The sequence below is a fragment of the Chaetodon trifascialis genome, chromosome 18 (genome assembly GCF_039877785.1).
Source record: "Chaetodon trifascialis isolate fChaTrf1 chromosome 18, fChaTrf1.hap1, whole genome shotgun sequence".
In the NCBI taxonomy this organism is placed as follows: Eukaryota; Metazoa; Chordata; class Actinopteri; order Chaetodontiformes; family Chaetodontidae; genus Chaetodon; species Chaetodon trifascialis.
The window spans coordinates 17987145-18004769 of record NC_092073.1 but is presented as its reverse complement, the minus strand read 5'-3'; the positions used below and the strand labels follow the sequence as shown (position 1 = coordinate 18004769).

General features: G+C 44.5%; 3 protein-coding genes across 3 annotated transcripts in view; all 3 read right to left on the bottom strand.

Annotated features, from left to right (window-relative positions):
* The window catches only part of LOC139346648 (transcriptional regulator Myc-like), a 159675-nt gene that overhangs the window by 24280 nt on the left and 117770 nt on the right, over positions 1-17625 (bottom strand). The window lies entirely within an intron of this gene.
* LOC139346650 (nucleolar and coiled-body phosphoprotein 1) lies at positions 119-11402 on the bottom strand. The gene is made up of 11 exons (XM_070985837.1): positions 11067-11402; positions 10191-10533; positions 8574-9209; positions 7684-7884; positions 7038-7382; positions 6149-6222; positions 5931-6037; positions 5683-5826; positions 4791-4922; positions 2395-2664; positions 119-1804 (listed from the first exon to the last, which is right to left on the bottom strand). The coding sequence occupies exons 2-11, from the start codon at positions 10337-10339 to the stop codon at positions 1598-1600; spliced, it is 2265 nt and encodes a 754-aa protein (XP_070841938.1). The 5' UTR covers positions 10340-10533; positions 11067-11402; the 3' UTR covers positions 119-1597.
* On the bottom strand, positions 12233-14745 carry otulina (OTU deubiquitinase with linear linkage specificity a). The gene is made up of 3 exons (XM_070986270.1): positions 14508-14745; positions 14149-14270; positions 12233-12821 (listed from the first exon to the last, which is right to left on the bottom strand). The coding sequence occupies exons 1-3, from the start codon at positions 14622-14624 to the stop codon at positions 12410-12412; spliced, it is 651 nt and encodes a 216-aa protein (XP_070842371.1). The 5' UTR covers positions 14625-14745; the 3' UTR covers positions 12233-12409.

Here is a 17625-nt window from a genome sequence, read left to right as displayed (position 1 = left end):
AACAAATGCAGTGTCAGCCTACACAGCGAAGTCACATGTTTGACCCCAGACGGATCCTCGTTAAATCACCTGTTCAAACTCTGACAGAAGTCTAGATAAAAAGACACCAATCAGGTATAGAGCGTTGGAAAATTCATTGTATTCAACCATGTTTTACAGACGGAGTCCAAGACCCCAAACCAACGTCATTTTCTCTGGCATACCTCTGACATGCCATCAGTTCAAAATCCTGCTTATAGTTCTCATTAAATTAGGAAAATTCAAAGTATCAAGCTGATAAAATCAAACATAAAGCAAAAAAGACTTTTACAAAAATTGTACTTTCATTTTATCTAAATGCCGTCCAAAAATCTGACAAGTGCAAGAACATTCCTGCAAATGGCACAAGCAAAGTTTCCCGTTAACGTCGCACCTTCATCGGCTCTGAATTAGGAAATGGCCTCTTATCGCTAATGACCAACATTCATTCTTATTGTGCATTATTTCTAAGGCAACGCGGAGGACCAAGCGAGCGTCTCCTACTGAATCCAGTGGCTGCTGCTCGGGACTGTTTCCAGTATCTGCAGCAACATTGGCACGCTTCTGTCCTCAGAACAGCTTGGTTAAAGGCAACATGTTACACACTGAGTTTGACACACACGCAGAGTTGCAAACACGCACACACAGACCACCACAGATCCTCCGACACAGAGGCCGCGATGACTCCTCCGCTCGTCGTCTGGTGTGAGCTGTCGTTAAACCTGATAAATCATCAAACGCTTCCGCTGACGAATTCAGTCGTTTCACTGATTTGAAATTTTCCAACATAATGAAAAAGAATAAATTAATACACAAACCAAAGTGCCCAAACTCCAGTGTAAACACCAACTGTCTGATCGTTTTGGCGCTGCTGGTAGCTCCATTGGGAAACCAATCTGGACCTAACTGCACATATATGTACACACACCCAAATAGAAAACTCTGTATACAGAACAGTGTGTACAAACGTGTGGAAACCACGTCTTGTACAGGGTCTAGAATCAGCATATTTTTAAAGGAACAGGCATTTTGGGTCGTCCGCTTAAGCGCTCTCATGCCGAGAATCAGATACTAAGATTGACACCCATCTCAAGTCTTCAAGTCTGTATGCTAAATATGACGCTAACACCCCCAGCCAGTTAGCTTAGCTTAGCACAAAAACTGGAAACAGAGGGAAACAGCTAGCCTGGCTCTGTCTTGAGGTCATAAACACCTAACAGTACTTCTTAAGCTGACTGATTAACCCACTTATCTCATTTAATGATGAAAAACTGTGTAAATCCACACGTCATGTCTACACTTCAGCCTTAGAGGTGCTGGGAGGCAGATTTTACTACCTTAGGAGAGCCAAGCTAGCTGTTTCCCATGTTTTCAGTCCTTGTGCTAAGCTAACTAGCTGCTAGCTGCAGCGTCACACTTCCTGGACGGACACGAGTGGCATCGATTTTCTCATCTAGCTCTAAGCAAGAAAGCACATTCCCCCGAATGTCAAACGATTCCTTTAACTGGCGTAAATCTATGAATCTTGATGCACCTGAGGAGTGTTTTGTTCGTATGGCAGGAGATTTCTCTGCAGCGATCAGCTCGAGCTGAGCTCCCTGTGTTCCACAGCTTCTACAACCGGCACGTTGTAGTGGCGATCGTCCTCCGTGACGAGGCACACGGATGGCCAGTCGTCCTTATGGTCGTCCGGGTAATAGGTGACGAACTCCTCCGTATCGGCCTTGTACAGTCTGTAAACTTGAATGGTGCACTGCAAGGCGTAGCCCAGCAGGAACATCTCCACCTGCACAAAAGGCACAAAGCAGGGGCATAATGGCACAGTGAGAGAATGCAGCTTTCCCAAAACAGCACAATCAGCTGCTCGAGCACATGATATTTATGGGTGGGGTTTCGATATGGAAACTGTGCCTGTAAAAGCTTTAATTAAAGGAGTGAAAATAACAATTAAACCACACAACACTTTGATCTTCCTGAAACCTCATCACCCCCGAGGCTGGCGGCGCGGAGACAGCGCAGCTCGAAAACAGAGCAAACAGCACAAGCGCTGGCATGTTTTACTGTTCGGCTTTCACATGATGAGAATGCTGCACGCCCAGTCTCATGACAGCTGACATTAGTAACTGTTTTTGTGTTCGTTACCAAGCGTGACAACGGTTTATCCGGCAGAAATTTACTGCTGGATTCAAAAGGGCACGAAAATCCCAGCAGCTATTTTCTTCTGAGTGTCGTTTTCCATAAAAGCTTCATATAAACGCTCTCTACCTGCCAGGAAACTACTGTACGCAGCCAGTAAAACGTTCAGCGGGTCTTTAAGTGCCCGCTCAAGTGGATCTGCGGTCTGCTGATCGACGAATAAAAAGACGAGCCTCCTACCTGCTCCAGCCCAGCGCTGAGGCCCACGTGGCTGAGGTGGTTGGAGAGGAAGGAGCGCGGGCAGTCGGACGAGTCGCGGGCGAACAGCAGCCAGCAGAAGAGCGGGACGTCTCCGCCGGCCTGCATGCGGCGGTGCAGCTCCACCGCTCTGCCCAGCATCAGCAGCTTGAGCGCCTCCAGCAGCCCCAGCTCCTCTTCTCCTCCCCAAAACGCTCGCTCGCACAGCTGCTGCCGCTCGGCCGCCGAGGAGGAGTCCACCGCCGCCCGCCACTGGGAACGAATCCATCAAATGAATCAATAACTGCTCTGCATGTAATCGTTGCAGCCATTTATCAAACAAACAGGAGGATTTGCTGCAGTTTTCTGTTTAAACTGTTTCTGTCAGACAAAATAAGCAATTTAAAGAGGAAATTTTAGACTGTGTGAGAAGAATTTCTCATTATTCTGAACATTTTCTGGCCTAAATTATTAATCGGTTCATTAAAATCGACTGATTGCCAAATAAAGAAAGGTAAGAAAAGAAGCAGTTAAAGCCACAAGGTCAAATTTTCAATTAGGAATGTAACAAAATGATTAATGTAATTGAGATAATCGAGGGGGAACTGATTGGCAGTGTTAAAGAAATGATTAGAAATCATACTTTCGGGAGCCTTGTGTGATCTGGCCTGCGGTTGGAAGATTTCTTCGTTTGAAGGAAAGCATAGACTAACCAACCGGGTGACAATGCCATCATTAAGCCTCACCAAGATGACAGACGAGTGTGCTAAATACAGGAAAACACCACTGGCAAGCTGGAATTACTGCCCTGTGGTTTCATGCCTCTGTCAAACAGTTCACCTCCACGTCTGCACCAAAAGGTATTCTGTGTATTTTGGGTGAAATGGAAGTTATCACCATATTGGTGGCACAGGGGTAACGGTGGCACGGGTGGCACTGTCGCCTCACAGCTAGAAGGTCCCGGGTTTGATTCCCACCTGGGGCGCTGTGGGCGGGTGCCTGCTGCTCACGACAAAGGGCCTTTCTGTGTGGAGTTTGCATGTTCTCCCCGTGTTCACCTGGGGTATCCTCCATAAAAAACCCCCACTAAAGACATGCAAGAAGATCACCACCTGACCAATGGTGATGAAGGAGAACTGGGTCCCCGGGTGCCGGTCGGCTGGCAGCCCACCACTCCTGGCCTGCCGTGGTGGAAGGACTTACCAAGGATGGGCAAATGCAGAGAAGAATTTCACGTAAGCATGGCGTGTGCAGTTTCCCTCCCTAACTCTGCATGTTGTGTGTTTGTGACTAATAAAGGATGTCTATGTCTTCTTCTTCTTCTTCTTCTTCTTCTTCTTCTTCTTCTTCTTGACATGTTTGATTCCAGTAAGAAACGCGCTGAAAGCTTCATCACACGGTGCAACGACTGGAGCTGGACCTGGAGCTCAACATCAGAGTTGAGGCCAAAAAACATGTCTTGCAAGGTGACGGTGACCTGTCAGCAGCGGTTAATGAAAGATGATTATTTGTTAATTGAGACGTGATTTCAGCCTTTACGCCTCTGCACATCTCCTTTAAATCAGCATGCACTCAAACGCCGTTACGCAACAGCACAGATCGAAGAACAACGCAACGATTCTGCTCAAGAACAACAAACACATCATTTTTATCTGCCATCAGTCCGTCTGACTGATCCCGTCAGTCCTTCGCAGAGGAAACGCAAACAGGAATGTGAAGCAGGGAGGCTTAGTTTCGTTCGTGACTTTACTTCCTGGGGCTGAAAGTCAAAGTGGGCCTCAAAAATCAAGAAAAAAAAAATCTGCTTCTATTTACAGACGTGCTATTGTAAGGTGTGTTTGTCCCATCCCCTGCATATACATCAGTGCATATGAACAGCCATATTCATGGAACCAGCGCAGACCAGAAAAACACAATGGTCTACTCTGAGTGCAATTATACAGGATCCATAATGTCGGGCACAAAACCAGCAGGCAGCACAGCAGCAGAGGTCTGACTTAAAAAAAAACAATGTGTGCAGTAAACAGCAGAATTTCTCACAAGCTAGCAGCGGCTCTGACTGACTGTAAATCCTGGCTGGGGCCTCATTCTGTTATAGTAAAGAGGAACTGTGGTTTTAACTGCTGAAGCAGTTTCTTTGAGGCTGAGGGCTCATCTATCCCTCAAAATCCTTTAAAGCATTACAAGGTTGTGTGTTAATGACCCTGAGCGAGGCAGCAGGGCAGCATTTAGAGGACTGCCTCCCTTTAACATATGGAAGCAATCTCATCTAAAAGCTCTGTGGATGAGTATCAATACCCTCTGTGTCCACGGATAGCATAAAAATAGTGCTGTGGTTTTCTCGCTATGTGTCTTTAAAATACTTTCTCACTGTTTCTGAGCAGATCTGCAGCCGGTACCTTATTCTGGAGAAGCTCCATGTAGCCTTTTAGCTGCAGGGCGGCATCTCCCGTCCCATCTCCCTGCAGGCAGTCTCCCGGAAATGTCCACTGACTTATCAGACCTTCCTGGGCCTCGAGTTGCTTCGGCAGCTGTAAACACACAGAATTAAGAAGCTGCGATGTGATTTCAGCTGCGTTCAAAGGAGCTGAAGCACGGACGTTATTAAGCACGGACGTTATTAAACGGGCATTCTTCAGGATTTTCTTTTCCCAAGCCCATCCCCCAAACTGTGATTGTCCAATCAGAACTTAGCAACTGTAGCGAGGCACAGCAGGTCTGTCAAGCTAATGGTGAAGAGGCGTTTGAAGTGTTTAGAGGTTTTTTAAAACCCAAAAACACAACAGCAAACGGGTAAGGAATTCATTGAACAGTGCGTTAAGACGCTCTTATGCTACCTGCAATCGTTAGCATTGCTAACAAGCTAGCTACAGTAAAACTGAGTGTTACGGCCAAGGCCAACTAAGTTCAATTCATGGCTGCACGTTCACTCCCTCGAAGAGGACTCTCATTTTAAAGCGAGCCACCACAAACATTAAAAAGTCGACCTTGGACTGTGTTTTCAACTGTTAAAGCTAGCTAACATCAGCTTAAATCGTCAGTGAGCTAGCTACAAGCAAGTGGCAACCTCTCTGACTGAAGAATGAAAAGTACCACAAACTGCACTTCCTAGACTGGCCACTTGAGGCTGGTTCCAAAAGTGAGTCAATCCCCATACACCCCCACATTAAACTGTCCAGCTTTACAGCAGAAATAAACATGTTTACAGCCTGGTACATACGCGCTTACTGAAATCACATGAAGGCTTAAAGTTAGCCAACTTCACACTCATGGAGTGAGCGACATGTTTACCATGGAAACGTCCTCCTCCTGCAGCCATGCAGGCAGCTGGGTGCTGTGGGAGAGCACCTGGAACAGCGTCGCTCTGAGGGCACAGTAGTTGTCCCCCCTCACCCTCCTCAAGCTGCCAAACCTCTGGGACATCTCTTTATAACCCTGCAGCAGCACACGGGGACACCACAGGAAGACTCTGAGCCATTAAACATGAAAAACAACAACTGGCTTTAATCTGAAACTTCTCTCCCCACAGGCACACCGACCTTTCTAATGAGAGCACTCTTGGCAGTGTTTCCTTTCCACTCTCTCTCACTGTAAGACAGAATGTCCATCGCCGGGTCCAAACTGCATCTGTCCTCCACCTTTGAAACTGAGTACAAGAGGAGAGTCAGAGGACAAAACTAAAAGACTCCGTATTGTTCAGGACAAAACAAAAGCAGTGTTGTTTCAAATCTCTGATGTGTGTCTTGGATGTACTGACGTGCAGGCGGAGGTCCTGCTTTATTTTCTTGTGATGCTGAAAGCTCCTCGGCTCCTCTGTACAAGTCTTCCTCGCTAAAGGAGAAAAGAACAGTTATAAATTATTAATATTTTCCTTTTTGTCAGCAAATCCTTCTAAAACTAGTGAATCCAGAGCCTGATGGATCTTATTCGTGTGCCACTGAGGCCCAGAACGTCAGCGCTTCACTGGGTGACGTTTCGGTGAACACGGGCACTGCACTTTCTTCTGAGTCAATCCCGCACGCTCTGTCCTGCTGCTGTAAATACTCACTACCGCACCAAATTGGTATGAATCTGCAGCTGAAAATAGACCCCCACCAATGCACTCTTTACTCCTGCTTGAGTAATGTGTGCTAAAAACGGCTCTTCTAAAAAAAACAATGAAAATATACCGTGCGTTTGTACCCGGTGTTTAGAGTTAGGTATCTGGTAGGAATGAAGGGGTTTGGGGCTGAGTGCCACTAACAGTGTTGGTTTTAGTGGTTTTATGGAATCTGTTGACAATAATCCTACAAAACATCATTAAAAAAATGCCAAAATCTCTGCATAACCAGTATTTGCTCGTGTTTTTGTACCATAATCCCATTTCACTTTCACAAGACAGCTGTGTATTCTTCGTGGTTACTCTGTGGCAACAGCACATGCACTTTTTAACCATGTCTCCAGGGATGATGATGATGATGATGATGGTGATCTTTCAAATGTGAAGACTAAACACGTTGTGCTTAGTCTACGTTGCCTCACAGTGTCTAAACAGTGCCTTCCTGTGTTGTAACACAACCTTTCAGATAAAATGACTAACACGTGATGTGCGGCGTTAAAATCTGATTTATTCGCTGAGGTGCTTAAAAAAATGGATCATTACAAACCTGTTCCCCCGGCCATCTTCAGCAGAGCCTTTCTTCTCGGTGACAGATGTCTCGTCCGCCTTCAAACCGGCCGATGAGCTCCCTGTCAGCTGCTCCTCGTCTCCAGTGACCTCCTGGATCTCCCCATCTTTCCCGGCCTGAGCCTCGGCCTCTGTGGGAACGCTCCCCGCCTCCTCCTCCGTCTCGCTCCTCTCCTCCGCTTTGGGAACATCTCCATCTTTGTCCTGTCCTTTCAACATAACTTCCTCCCCAATATCCTGTTTGGCGCTCTCTGAGGAGGTGACCTCCTTGGAGCTCGTAGCTGCACACTCAGGACTTGGCTTTGCATCCTGATCGGACTTCGAGCTGGAGAGAGAGAATTCATCTTTCTGACTCTTCCTGCTTTATATATATATTCATTATTTATGTCTTTAACTCATAAAAATATGCACCTCTTAAGTGACATTTTACATCATGCAGTATTTATTTAGGTGTACAAATACAGCAGAAAATATTTTTGGGAGTCTGAAAATCCTTTCGCTAATTCAACAAGCTGGTGGTGTCTATATGCCCCCTAGTGGTCACAGGAAGGCTCTCAAAAACACAAGTACACAGTTTATGTAAACAAGTGCCTTGTTTTGATATCGCAAACTCTGAACCCACTGACCTGACGCCGGCGTCTGCCAGAGCTGTGGTCTCTGGCTCCCCGACATAGTTGGTGGAGTCTCGTTCCTCACCATCGCTGTGGTTGAGCCCCGTGGGCTCTGATCCAGAAGAAGACTCAGAGACATCATGGCTTTTTATGACTCCAGGACCGGCCTCCTCGCACGCTGAGGAGCTCTCCCGCTCTGGATCCTCAGCCATGGCACTGACACACAGGATGATGGGAGAAAGATGGTCATTTCTACGCAGCAGAGGCTCAGTCTGCTAATGCACACACTGACTGTGCAGGAGCAGGTCGGCTGTATGAGATAAGATGAAACTTTATCGATCCCACGCCGGGGACATTAAGTCGATTCAGCCGACCAGCATTAAGAAGCAAAACAGCAGAAACAGTGGCACAGAAGGCTCACGATAAGGACACAGGATAAAGAATAAAAATCAACTATGTATACACACGCCATTTGTTGAATTGCACTTGTTGCATAAAAAGAGCACTGAATTGAACAGCTCTATGAACATGTGGTTTCTGATGTTTTTGGCTTAAAATGAAGCCATGTCATGGAATATCTGAATCTGTTAAATAGAAAACGGCAAGCAAAATCTTAAAGTTTTATAGTAAAAATGTCTATTTCTGCTTTCCTACTTTTTGAACCATCCCTCCGATGCCTCATTTTTAACTTGCTACCCAACCATCATATCTGCAACCACCGGCCTAAACTCATCGTTTCCTTTACTCTGTACTGCATATTAAGAAGATGAAAATACAAACTGAATAACGGATGATCAAAATAAACAGCTAAATGTGACATATTCCACTTCAGCCTCGTGATGTGGTGATGCATTTTTCTAACCAACACCCAAGACGGAAAGTTTACGGTTTGTCATGTGACTCACCAGCTCGGAGACTCTTTGCCAATCTCCTGACTGACCACAGAGATGGACGGCAGCTGACAAGCTGCTGCAGCGAGCTGCGTGTTTGGCACAGATAACACTTCATTATTGTGAGAACACTCCCCCGATGTCTCGGCCACGGCGATGTCTATAGGGACCTTGGAGCCTTCTTCTTCATCATTATCATCAGTGGACAATGTCGTGCGCTCTCTTGCTGTGTTTGTCTCTGTATGGTTTTCAGGACAAACCGCCTTGGCTGGTAGCGAGGTGCTATCAGGGACTTTGTCCTCCTCTGAGGCTGGATTTTCTTCTTCTGGTGCCGCGTTTGTCGCTGTAAAAACTTGCCAATCAGCCGTGGTGTGTTCCTTCTGCAGGGAGTTTAAAGTGCATTGCAGAAGTTCAGCTTGTCCACCGTCTGCAGGACGGTCCTTCATGTCTTCATCTTGTACTCTGGTGGAGTTTTCTTTGGGGTCAGACCCTGTCCTGGGAGAAGACTTCGACGTCTGTATGACCACCTCTGGCAAGGGTCCGTTCTCCTGAGTGTTATTGGGTCCTGTCTCTCCAACCTCAGGACTCTGCTTCACCTGCACAGCCTCAGCCTTTACCTCCACCTTTACATTAGCCCCATCAGGCGTTGTCCTGAGTAACACAGAGAGGATGCATCACATTATACAACAAAAACAGCCTTCAGACCCTAAACTAAAACCCTGCTCAGTCAGAGCTTTGATATCTTGAGTAATGACCTCTGACCTATAACCAGGAACCCCAAGCTGATAAGTGACAGACAAGATGTTTAAAGACTCTTTCTGTATCATTAGTGTGGAGGAGGCGGAAAAACATCTTTATTCAGTATGTCTTCACAGTAACAACTAGAGCGTGAAATGACAAATAAATGTGACTCTTCCTGAAACCCTTCAAGACCTCGGAAAGTCCCCCAGCCCTGTTTGTGACCTCAGCAGTCTGTGATTTGGTCATATAACACACCCTACGCAAAAACCATCTAATCTTCTCATCAAAACTTTTTTTTTTTTCCCCTGTTGCCCAGCGGCGGGTCACATATTTAACGGTATTTTCATGATCTCACATTTTTGTCAAAACCAGTGTTTAAACACAGCTTCATTAAGAAGTTAGTTTCACTGTTGACAAGTCTCTGCAGAAAGCGGCCGAAACCTTCTTCACTGAGTCAAATCTGATCTCAGTCTGAAACAACAAACCCTTGTGGGAAAATTTGCTACTGTGGGCCTTCAAGTCACTGAAAAACTGAAATGGTACCAGTGGTTTTATTCACTGCTGTATTTTTCTGCATCTATTATTTTCATTTGGTTTATCATTTTATTTTTTATTTATCAGTTGGCTGCTGTCTCTGAGCAGAATTGTCCATCTGGGACATTAAAGGTTTACTCTTCTCTCTTCTGTGGGATCATGAAAATACCTTTAAGGGTGTAACCCGCTGCTGAGCAACAGGTTTAAAATAACTTGATGATTTTTCCCCTGAAGTCCGCATCAGGAAACTCTGTCACCAGATCATGTAGTGACATGTGCAGTGCTGAGGTTAAAAAAATAAGGCTAGAGGTCTCCAAAGTCCAAAAAAAGGAAGTACTGCTGAGAGGGTTATCTCACCTTTGGTCATTAACTCCTTCAGGACCACAAGCGCCCACCGCAATGGTTTTGCCTGTGGCCACCGTGGCCTTCGACTCATCTTTCAGCAAACCACTTCTTTCCTCCGCGCTGCCACAGGGACTCTCAGCGTGACAGCAACTGCTCCCCATCTATGCCAACCGCTCCCTCTGCGTGGGAGGTCAGACAGGCTGGAGGCTGAACGGTGACCTCTGGTCCAAAACAGCCGCAAGCGACCTGATGAGTCGCCGAAGCGTGAAGAATTCAGGAGTCCATGATGACGAGGGTCAAGCAGCCACTAAAGCCAGGAAGCACCCATGTTTGAATCTTGTGTTAGAGCCGGTACCTAAAAAGCAGGAAGTGCAACATCACTGAATGATCGATTGAAAACACGCCCTGAGGGCTAAAACAAGTGTTACAGTAAATTCTCAATCAATAAACACAAGAGGATTAACAACATGAAAAACGACCATATAATGTCAAGTGAGGTGTCTGAGTGCTGTACGCAAACCTGCACACACAATTTATGCTATTACGGCTATCAAAGTTTGTTTCTCCATGTATTTAAATGCTGTATGCTAACAATATCTGGCTATCAGCTAACAACAATTTTGACCCTGTCTGTATACTGAGAGGGAGCAGGTTTGATCCAAATGCAGCATGTGATCATGTACTTTTTTTTAAATAAAACGTGGAATTATAGCTGAAAATTCAAGCTGGGTCACAGATTTTGTTACGATGTTTTTGATATACATTTAGTGCAACACTGGCTTGTTAATTGTTCATATAATCACAAGTAAGCAACGATAGTGACAGGATATTTGATATTACACATTCAACTGTCACTGCCATATTTTTAATAATGACAAAAAAACGTACCTCGATTCAGTTTAATTTCAGTTAAAGCCCACAAGCGTGAAATCATGAAGCTCCGATTCCTGTTTCACTTTTGGCTAGCTGGAAAACAAGCATAAATTAGCTTGCCAGCTAGCTGAGGTAAACTTAAAATATAAACATGCGCTGCTAAAGACTGTTCGCCGTCATGAGAACCACTGGTGCCACACTGGTTACCTTCTATAATTACTAAATCATTGTCGTTTAATACGACGCATTTCATAGATAATGCGTATTTACTGTATTTTATGCGGAACATCTGTTGGTACGAACCCCTAGCTAGCCAGAGCAGCAGGTCACGGCACGGTCCGAGCGCATGACGTCATACTCATGTGCGCCGAGAGTTTTGCTGCATTCAAGGGCTCCTCGGAAACTCGCAAGTTCACATCAACCATGGTGCATTTTGACACATAAACGAAGTATTCATCCTAACAAAAACGAGTGAATTGACCGTTTAGTCTGTCGATAAAGTTAATGGGCAACAATATGTGTTATTGATATGCAAAGCAAATCCAAATGCACCGTTATCAGCTTTTAATATGTGATTATTCGCGGTTTCTTGCTGTTATGTCTGACTCTAAATCAGATATCTGCGTGTGCTGGACTTTAGGACAGACAGAATCAGCAACCTGAACACGTCACGTTTGGCTCTGGGAACTTGGCGTAGCCGTAGTTCACGGTCCCCTGACATCTTCTACACTAAACATTTTATTTGTCTGTTTTATGAGGGCCTCTTCCCACTTCTCCCTCCAGTAATATTCTCTCTGTAATAACAATGGCTGCGTGTGATTGTTCCTTTTACATGCCAAAATTTACTACTGAAACAACTAGAACAGCATCATACAATATCTAAAGCTTAACACCATCCTCTTGTTAAATTCTGTCAATCTGGTAACAAAATATTTAGAAATAAACCTTTGTGGTTTAACCCTTACATAATATTCAGGTCAAATTTGACCCATTTTAACATTTGATGGGGGGGGACTCATTCATTCTTGTAGTCTGAGCAGTGGATTTAGGGAATCCATAAATATTAGAACAAATAAATGGTAATTCTTCATTAGAAAATTCATCTGTGGCCAGTGACAAATAAGCTGTAATATACATGTTTTCATTCAGGTGGGCAACAAAACGAGTGTGAGAACAGAAATATAGTAAAAATAGTATTTTTTAATTTCAAATGTTCAACCATCTTATACAAATTTTGAATGCAAAATTTTATACTGTACTTCATATATACATCAAAACACTTTACAGCCATGTGTGAGAAACGCACACTCGGCTGGTTCATGGTTCATGTGCTGTCAGAGTGTCCCCATGTTGAACCACTACATGTTCTGCAGCTCCTGTATGTGACTGACGAGCTCCTGTGGCAGTCCGAGCTCTGACACCAGCTCCACGCAGCGCTGCACGAGGTAATTCAGGCCTTCGCTCGAGCTGGAGGACGAAGAACGGGGCTTTGGCTGCTGGTGAGAAAGGTCCAGGTCCATCTTTTCTCCTCCCTTGCAGCAGTCTGTTTCTTTACACGCCGCTCCACAGCAGCCCGGGTCTGCCTGCTTCACCTCCAGGTCCTCCATGCTCTCCGAGACGCTGCTCACGCTGGGAGGAGGATTCTCCAACACCTCCCTGATGCCGTTCACGATCGCGTCTTCGTGCTGCGAAACCCGCTGCAGGAGGTCAGTCACAGAGGCTGGGACGGGACTTTCCGGATGCTGGATCTGGCACCAGCAGCATATAGCACTGTGACGTGACACACAAAGAGGCGACAGTGTCAGATACAATGGCACAGAGGAGAGACTGGGACAGAAGAGTCTTCAATGACGAGCAGAACAAAAGAGGCTCAGGATGTTTCTGTGCAGGAAAGAGGCAGAAACCTTTTTAAAAGAGTGAGTGAAAACTGAAAGGCAGGGCAAAAAAGTCATCTAAAGCACACCTAAAATACCTTTTTCTAATATAAATGATCATGAAAAAAATATGCTGTTTTATGTTTTCTAACTACAGAAATCTGCAGCATTATTTTCAATATCTAAAAACTGACAAGTTAAAAAAATAAGCCCGACATAAACACACTTTTCTGCTTTTTAATAATTTCAAAACATGTAGATCACTCATCTCTACATGAGGGGTTACAAATTTAAAGGCTTTTATGCAGGAAAAATAAAATAAATAAGAAGAAAAGGCTGCCATTTTTCTGCTCTTACTGATAAACACAGGTGTCAACTTAAAAAATGTTTGGATAAGAAAACACGTTAATGCATCGACATTGAGAGATGAGATATTGATTAGGATTAATTTACTGAAATATTGTGACATCACATAATAAACACGCTGCCAGTTACTGAAACAGTAAAATTTTGGGGTCAACACACGAATGCAGGTGTTGTCATTTGCCCTTTTTTTAACAGTGAAATGAACATGCTTGTCCCTCGAGTCCCCCCCTTTTGCTTGAAATGCGGTCTGTGGTGAAGACGAGCCTCAGAGATTTTCACACGTTGTTCTACAGTTTAAAATATGTCAACAAATAGCCCCACTGTTGAATTCATGCAAACCCTCCTCACTCAGACTCTGAAACCTTCAGATTCAGAGGAAAGTGTTCGTAGTGCAGCGGAGTAAGAAGCTTAACGGTGGTGATGCTGAAGTCATGCAACTGTGGTTTAGTTCATTTGTAGCCTCACGTTAGCGTTTTACTCCTACTGACTGTATTTATGCTTCAAAAGCCATGGAAGTTGTGTCTGTGTGAAAACTATCTTACTGGACAAAAGGTGTCAGTATCTGAAACTTCTGGTTGTCATAGATCTTACTTTCTGCATTATTATGAACTCAGGTGGAAAGCTCCCTTTGGCTTTTTGTGAGTGATGCTAATTTCAGGGCTGGCCAACAGAAATGCATCATCCCTGCAGCTCTTTCCTTCCTTTTGAAGCCAGGTGACCTCACCACAGTGTTACTTGACATATCAACTAAATGAGGATTTACTGGAGCCACTGTGTGTCATGGGCCTCATGGGAATGGCCTCATCACTTTACTCTGAAGCGATATGACATATCAGATAAATTACAGGATGCTTTACCTTACAATTCCTTTGAGACGGCCCACGGGAGCAATCTGAGCTGCTCCGTCCCTGAAGCCCATGTTGAACCCGACCTGAAGCGAGGCCTCCTCCCCGGCATCTACTCCGTCTACATACCCGTCCTGTCCGCAACATCAGTCAGGAGGGAGACGGCCGGCATTAAGACGCTAAACTTCACTTTACAGACGATGCTCATAACGAATATGTGAGAGGTAGTAGACTGAATAGTAGTTACTACAATGTACACGCCAACTTTAGCATTTTCAGTGAGTTTAACAACATATTTCAAGGCTGGTTTGGGAGCTAGCATGCCGCATAGCATAACGGAGCTAGCTATTAGCTTTACCCATTAGCTTTACCCTGATTCTCTTCTTCATGTTGGATGTCCACTCTTTCGTCTGCAAACTAATGTCGTCCGCATTCTCGTCGAAAACATCTTCTTCACTGTGCGAAACTGCTTTCACCCAAGACATCATGAATTTATGATAAATCCTATTTAGACAAACGCTGTTGGTATTTCACCTACATCTGAACAACCCGAGAGTCTGTAGCCAACTTTAACGCGACCGCAGCGACAGCTTCTAGCGAACAGACTACGTCATCATCCTGCGCCTCAGAGGGAAATTCCACCTTAAAACAGAATTTATTCCGTTAACTTTCTCTTTGAGGCTCAGTCATTTCCCCTTTAAACTTGGCACATGGTTTTACTTAAACAGTATTTAATCACAGAATTGTAACAGACTGGGCCCCAAAGTACCTTAATACAGTACTTTGAGGAAATGTACTTAGTTACACTGGAAATCAAGGCTACCACAATAGACTTTTCTTAAGTTGGACCAGGACAGCGGATGGATTTTGTTTAATCGAATTAGAAATTGTTTTTTTCTTTTTTTCATGCTCTCGTAGCAATTATTCTGGTTTGACATTCACAAAAGATCCCTCTGACGCTTGACAACGTTCATTTAATGATCTCGAACAGAAGCAAATGTTTTCTTTTAGGGTGTACTTTTCCTTTAGCGAACACTTCTTCTGTGGTGTTTTTGGTTGAAGCGTCATCAAAGACACTGCATATCCTGCAGGGGGCGCTAGTGGCTCACTGGAAAACTGAGTGAGGCTCAAACATCAAACATCAGAGCTTAGCAGTGTTCTCAAATGACGGGAGACCAGATTAACTACTTAACACATATTCCAGTTTTAGCTTTAACCACACATCATCATCATCATCATCATCATCATCATCATCATCATCATCATCATCATCATCAGCCTGCTGTTTTTGTCTCCTCATGTCTTTTATTTCTCATACTTTAGATTTGTCATCCTAACAGCATTTTTTAAATATTGTTTGTTTTGTTTTTATTCAAACAGAGATGCAAATAATTAATACAATAAAACACATAAAACTCAATATTATATTTATTTGAAAAGTTTGGACGAGGTTTAGGTAAATGTCTGCATCACTGCTGCACAGTAAAAACAATGTAGGCACATTGTTTGGGAATTTTTAGGGTTTTAAATAAAACAAAGAATTTAGATTTACTTCCAATGTCTAAAGATAGAAAACTCCAACTCCCTTTTCCAGATAGAAAAATTACCAAACTCCTGTTTGGTAAATTGGTAATTGATTTGCAGCCAGTTTAATCAGAGCTGAACCTCAGCCTCAGTTTTAGGCTGATTTCCTGAATTTGTCTGTTTGTTTCTGAGTATGTGGCATTAAACACAACAATAAAAATAATGACAAATACACAGTAATGTTACTTTGCATATGCATGATGAAGATATATGATCCATGCTTTAGACAAGACATCAAAAACTCTCAATGACTGATGTTTGTCTCTCTGAAAGCATCTGCAGCTGATGAGCAGAAAAAAGAAAAATCATTTGACTTTACTGAGAAATGGATGAATCCTCTACATGCTCTGATCAGAAACATGTTGTCAGGGCGGCAGAAATCATGTCTGATGTTGTTTTTTTCCATCTGTGCTGCATGTTCAGTGCAGCCTGAACACTTCAAATCACTGTCCGGTGCATCTTCACAGCTTCCTGTTTAAGTTTTCAAACAATAAAAGTGTCACCCGTCATGACAAACACATTATTCACTCATCAATAATGCATCTCAGCCAGCCTTTTCACCTCACTGCTGAGTTAAGACACAAAGTGTGTGTGTGGGGGTCATGTCGTTTTATTTTCAGATTTTCTCATTCCTCATGCCACGCTTTATGGAAAACACAGGAGAGAGCACACGGCGGGCGCATCCTTTCACCTTGTTGGAAGGCATTTGCAGCCGCTGGACAACAATGGCCTTGAGACCACTCCGAGGCCACGGCGGAGTTGTCTCTGTTCTGGAAATGGAGGCCTCATTCACAGCAGCCACACCTCCAGTCCCCTCGCTCAAAGAGTCAAAACAACCAGCTGGGGCAATCACCTGACACATTTCCATCCAATTTCCACTGCAGAATGTGTTCATTTTCAGGCTAATGGCATGTCATTTTGCTGGAGCCTTTGGTCAAGAATTAATCCTGGAATCAAAACAGATTTTCCGGGGAGCAATCTTCCATCAAGTATTGATTTTTTTACACTCACGGAGCCTGTACTCCCTAATTTAACCTGACAGCCAGCAGCACAATGGACTGGGAGCACCTTGGCATCTCACAGAGGGAGCTCTCCTCCTCCTCCTCGCCCTCCTCCCCTCCTCTTCCTCTCCATGAAGTGAAAGAGAGATTGGGAAGAAGAAGAAAAAGAGGACTCCCAGATGTATAAAACAAAGAGCACTGCTTACAGAAAACACACAGATAACGCTTCCATCTCTCTGTTTTACCTCTAATTATGTTTTCTGGTATAGTGCAACTTGGGCAGGTAAGGCTGAGAGGGAAAAGGGGAGAGTGTTCTGGGGCCATCAGCTATCATTATGTGCCTGTTGACATCTCCCTGTCTTTGAGTGATTCTCATCTGTGATTTCCCCTGGCCATTTTCCACAGATGCATGAAGAGGGGTTTCATCAAGGCCCCCGTAAAAAAAGGACCAAAGTGTCCGTACAGGCCCTCGCTAATAAGAAAGCAAAGATGTGTCCGACCATGTCACTCCTCCACCATCCATATCCGCTCTCTTGATGCCTTCAGATATGCAATCATCCCCCCACCTCTCTGCATGTGCTGTAAGTATACTATACCGTACGTGGAGGTCAGCGGGATGAGAGGATGATGGAGGGCAGGGCCGGTTATTTTCCTGCAGCTCTTAAAGCAGCGATGACCCATGTGCAGCAGAGTTGCACTTTGCCAAAGGCTTTTCCATGTGCTGCTCACAAACTACCTGACTGGAGAGGAAACGGTTTCACTTTTCATCCGCTGCTTTTGACTCATAATCATCCATTTCAGGTAGTAAGCAGCACATTCCTGCAACACATTCTGTAATAACGACTGTAATCATTGCTGTACATCAGCAGGAGGTCTGAAGACGGACCCCTCAGCAGTGGTGGAC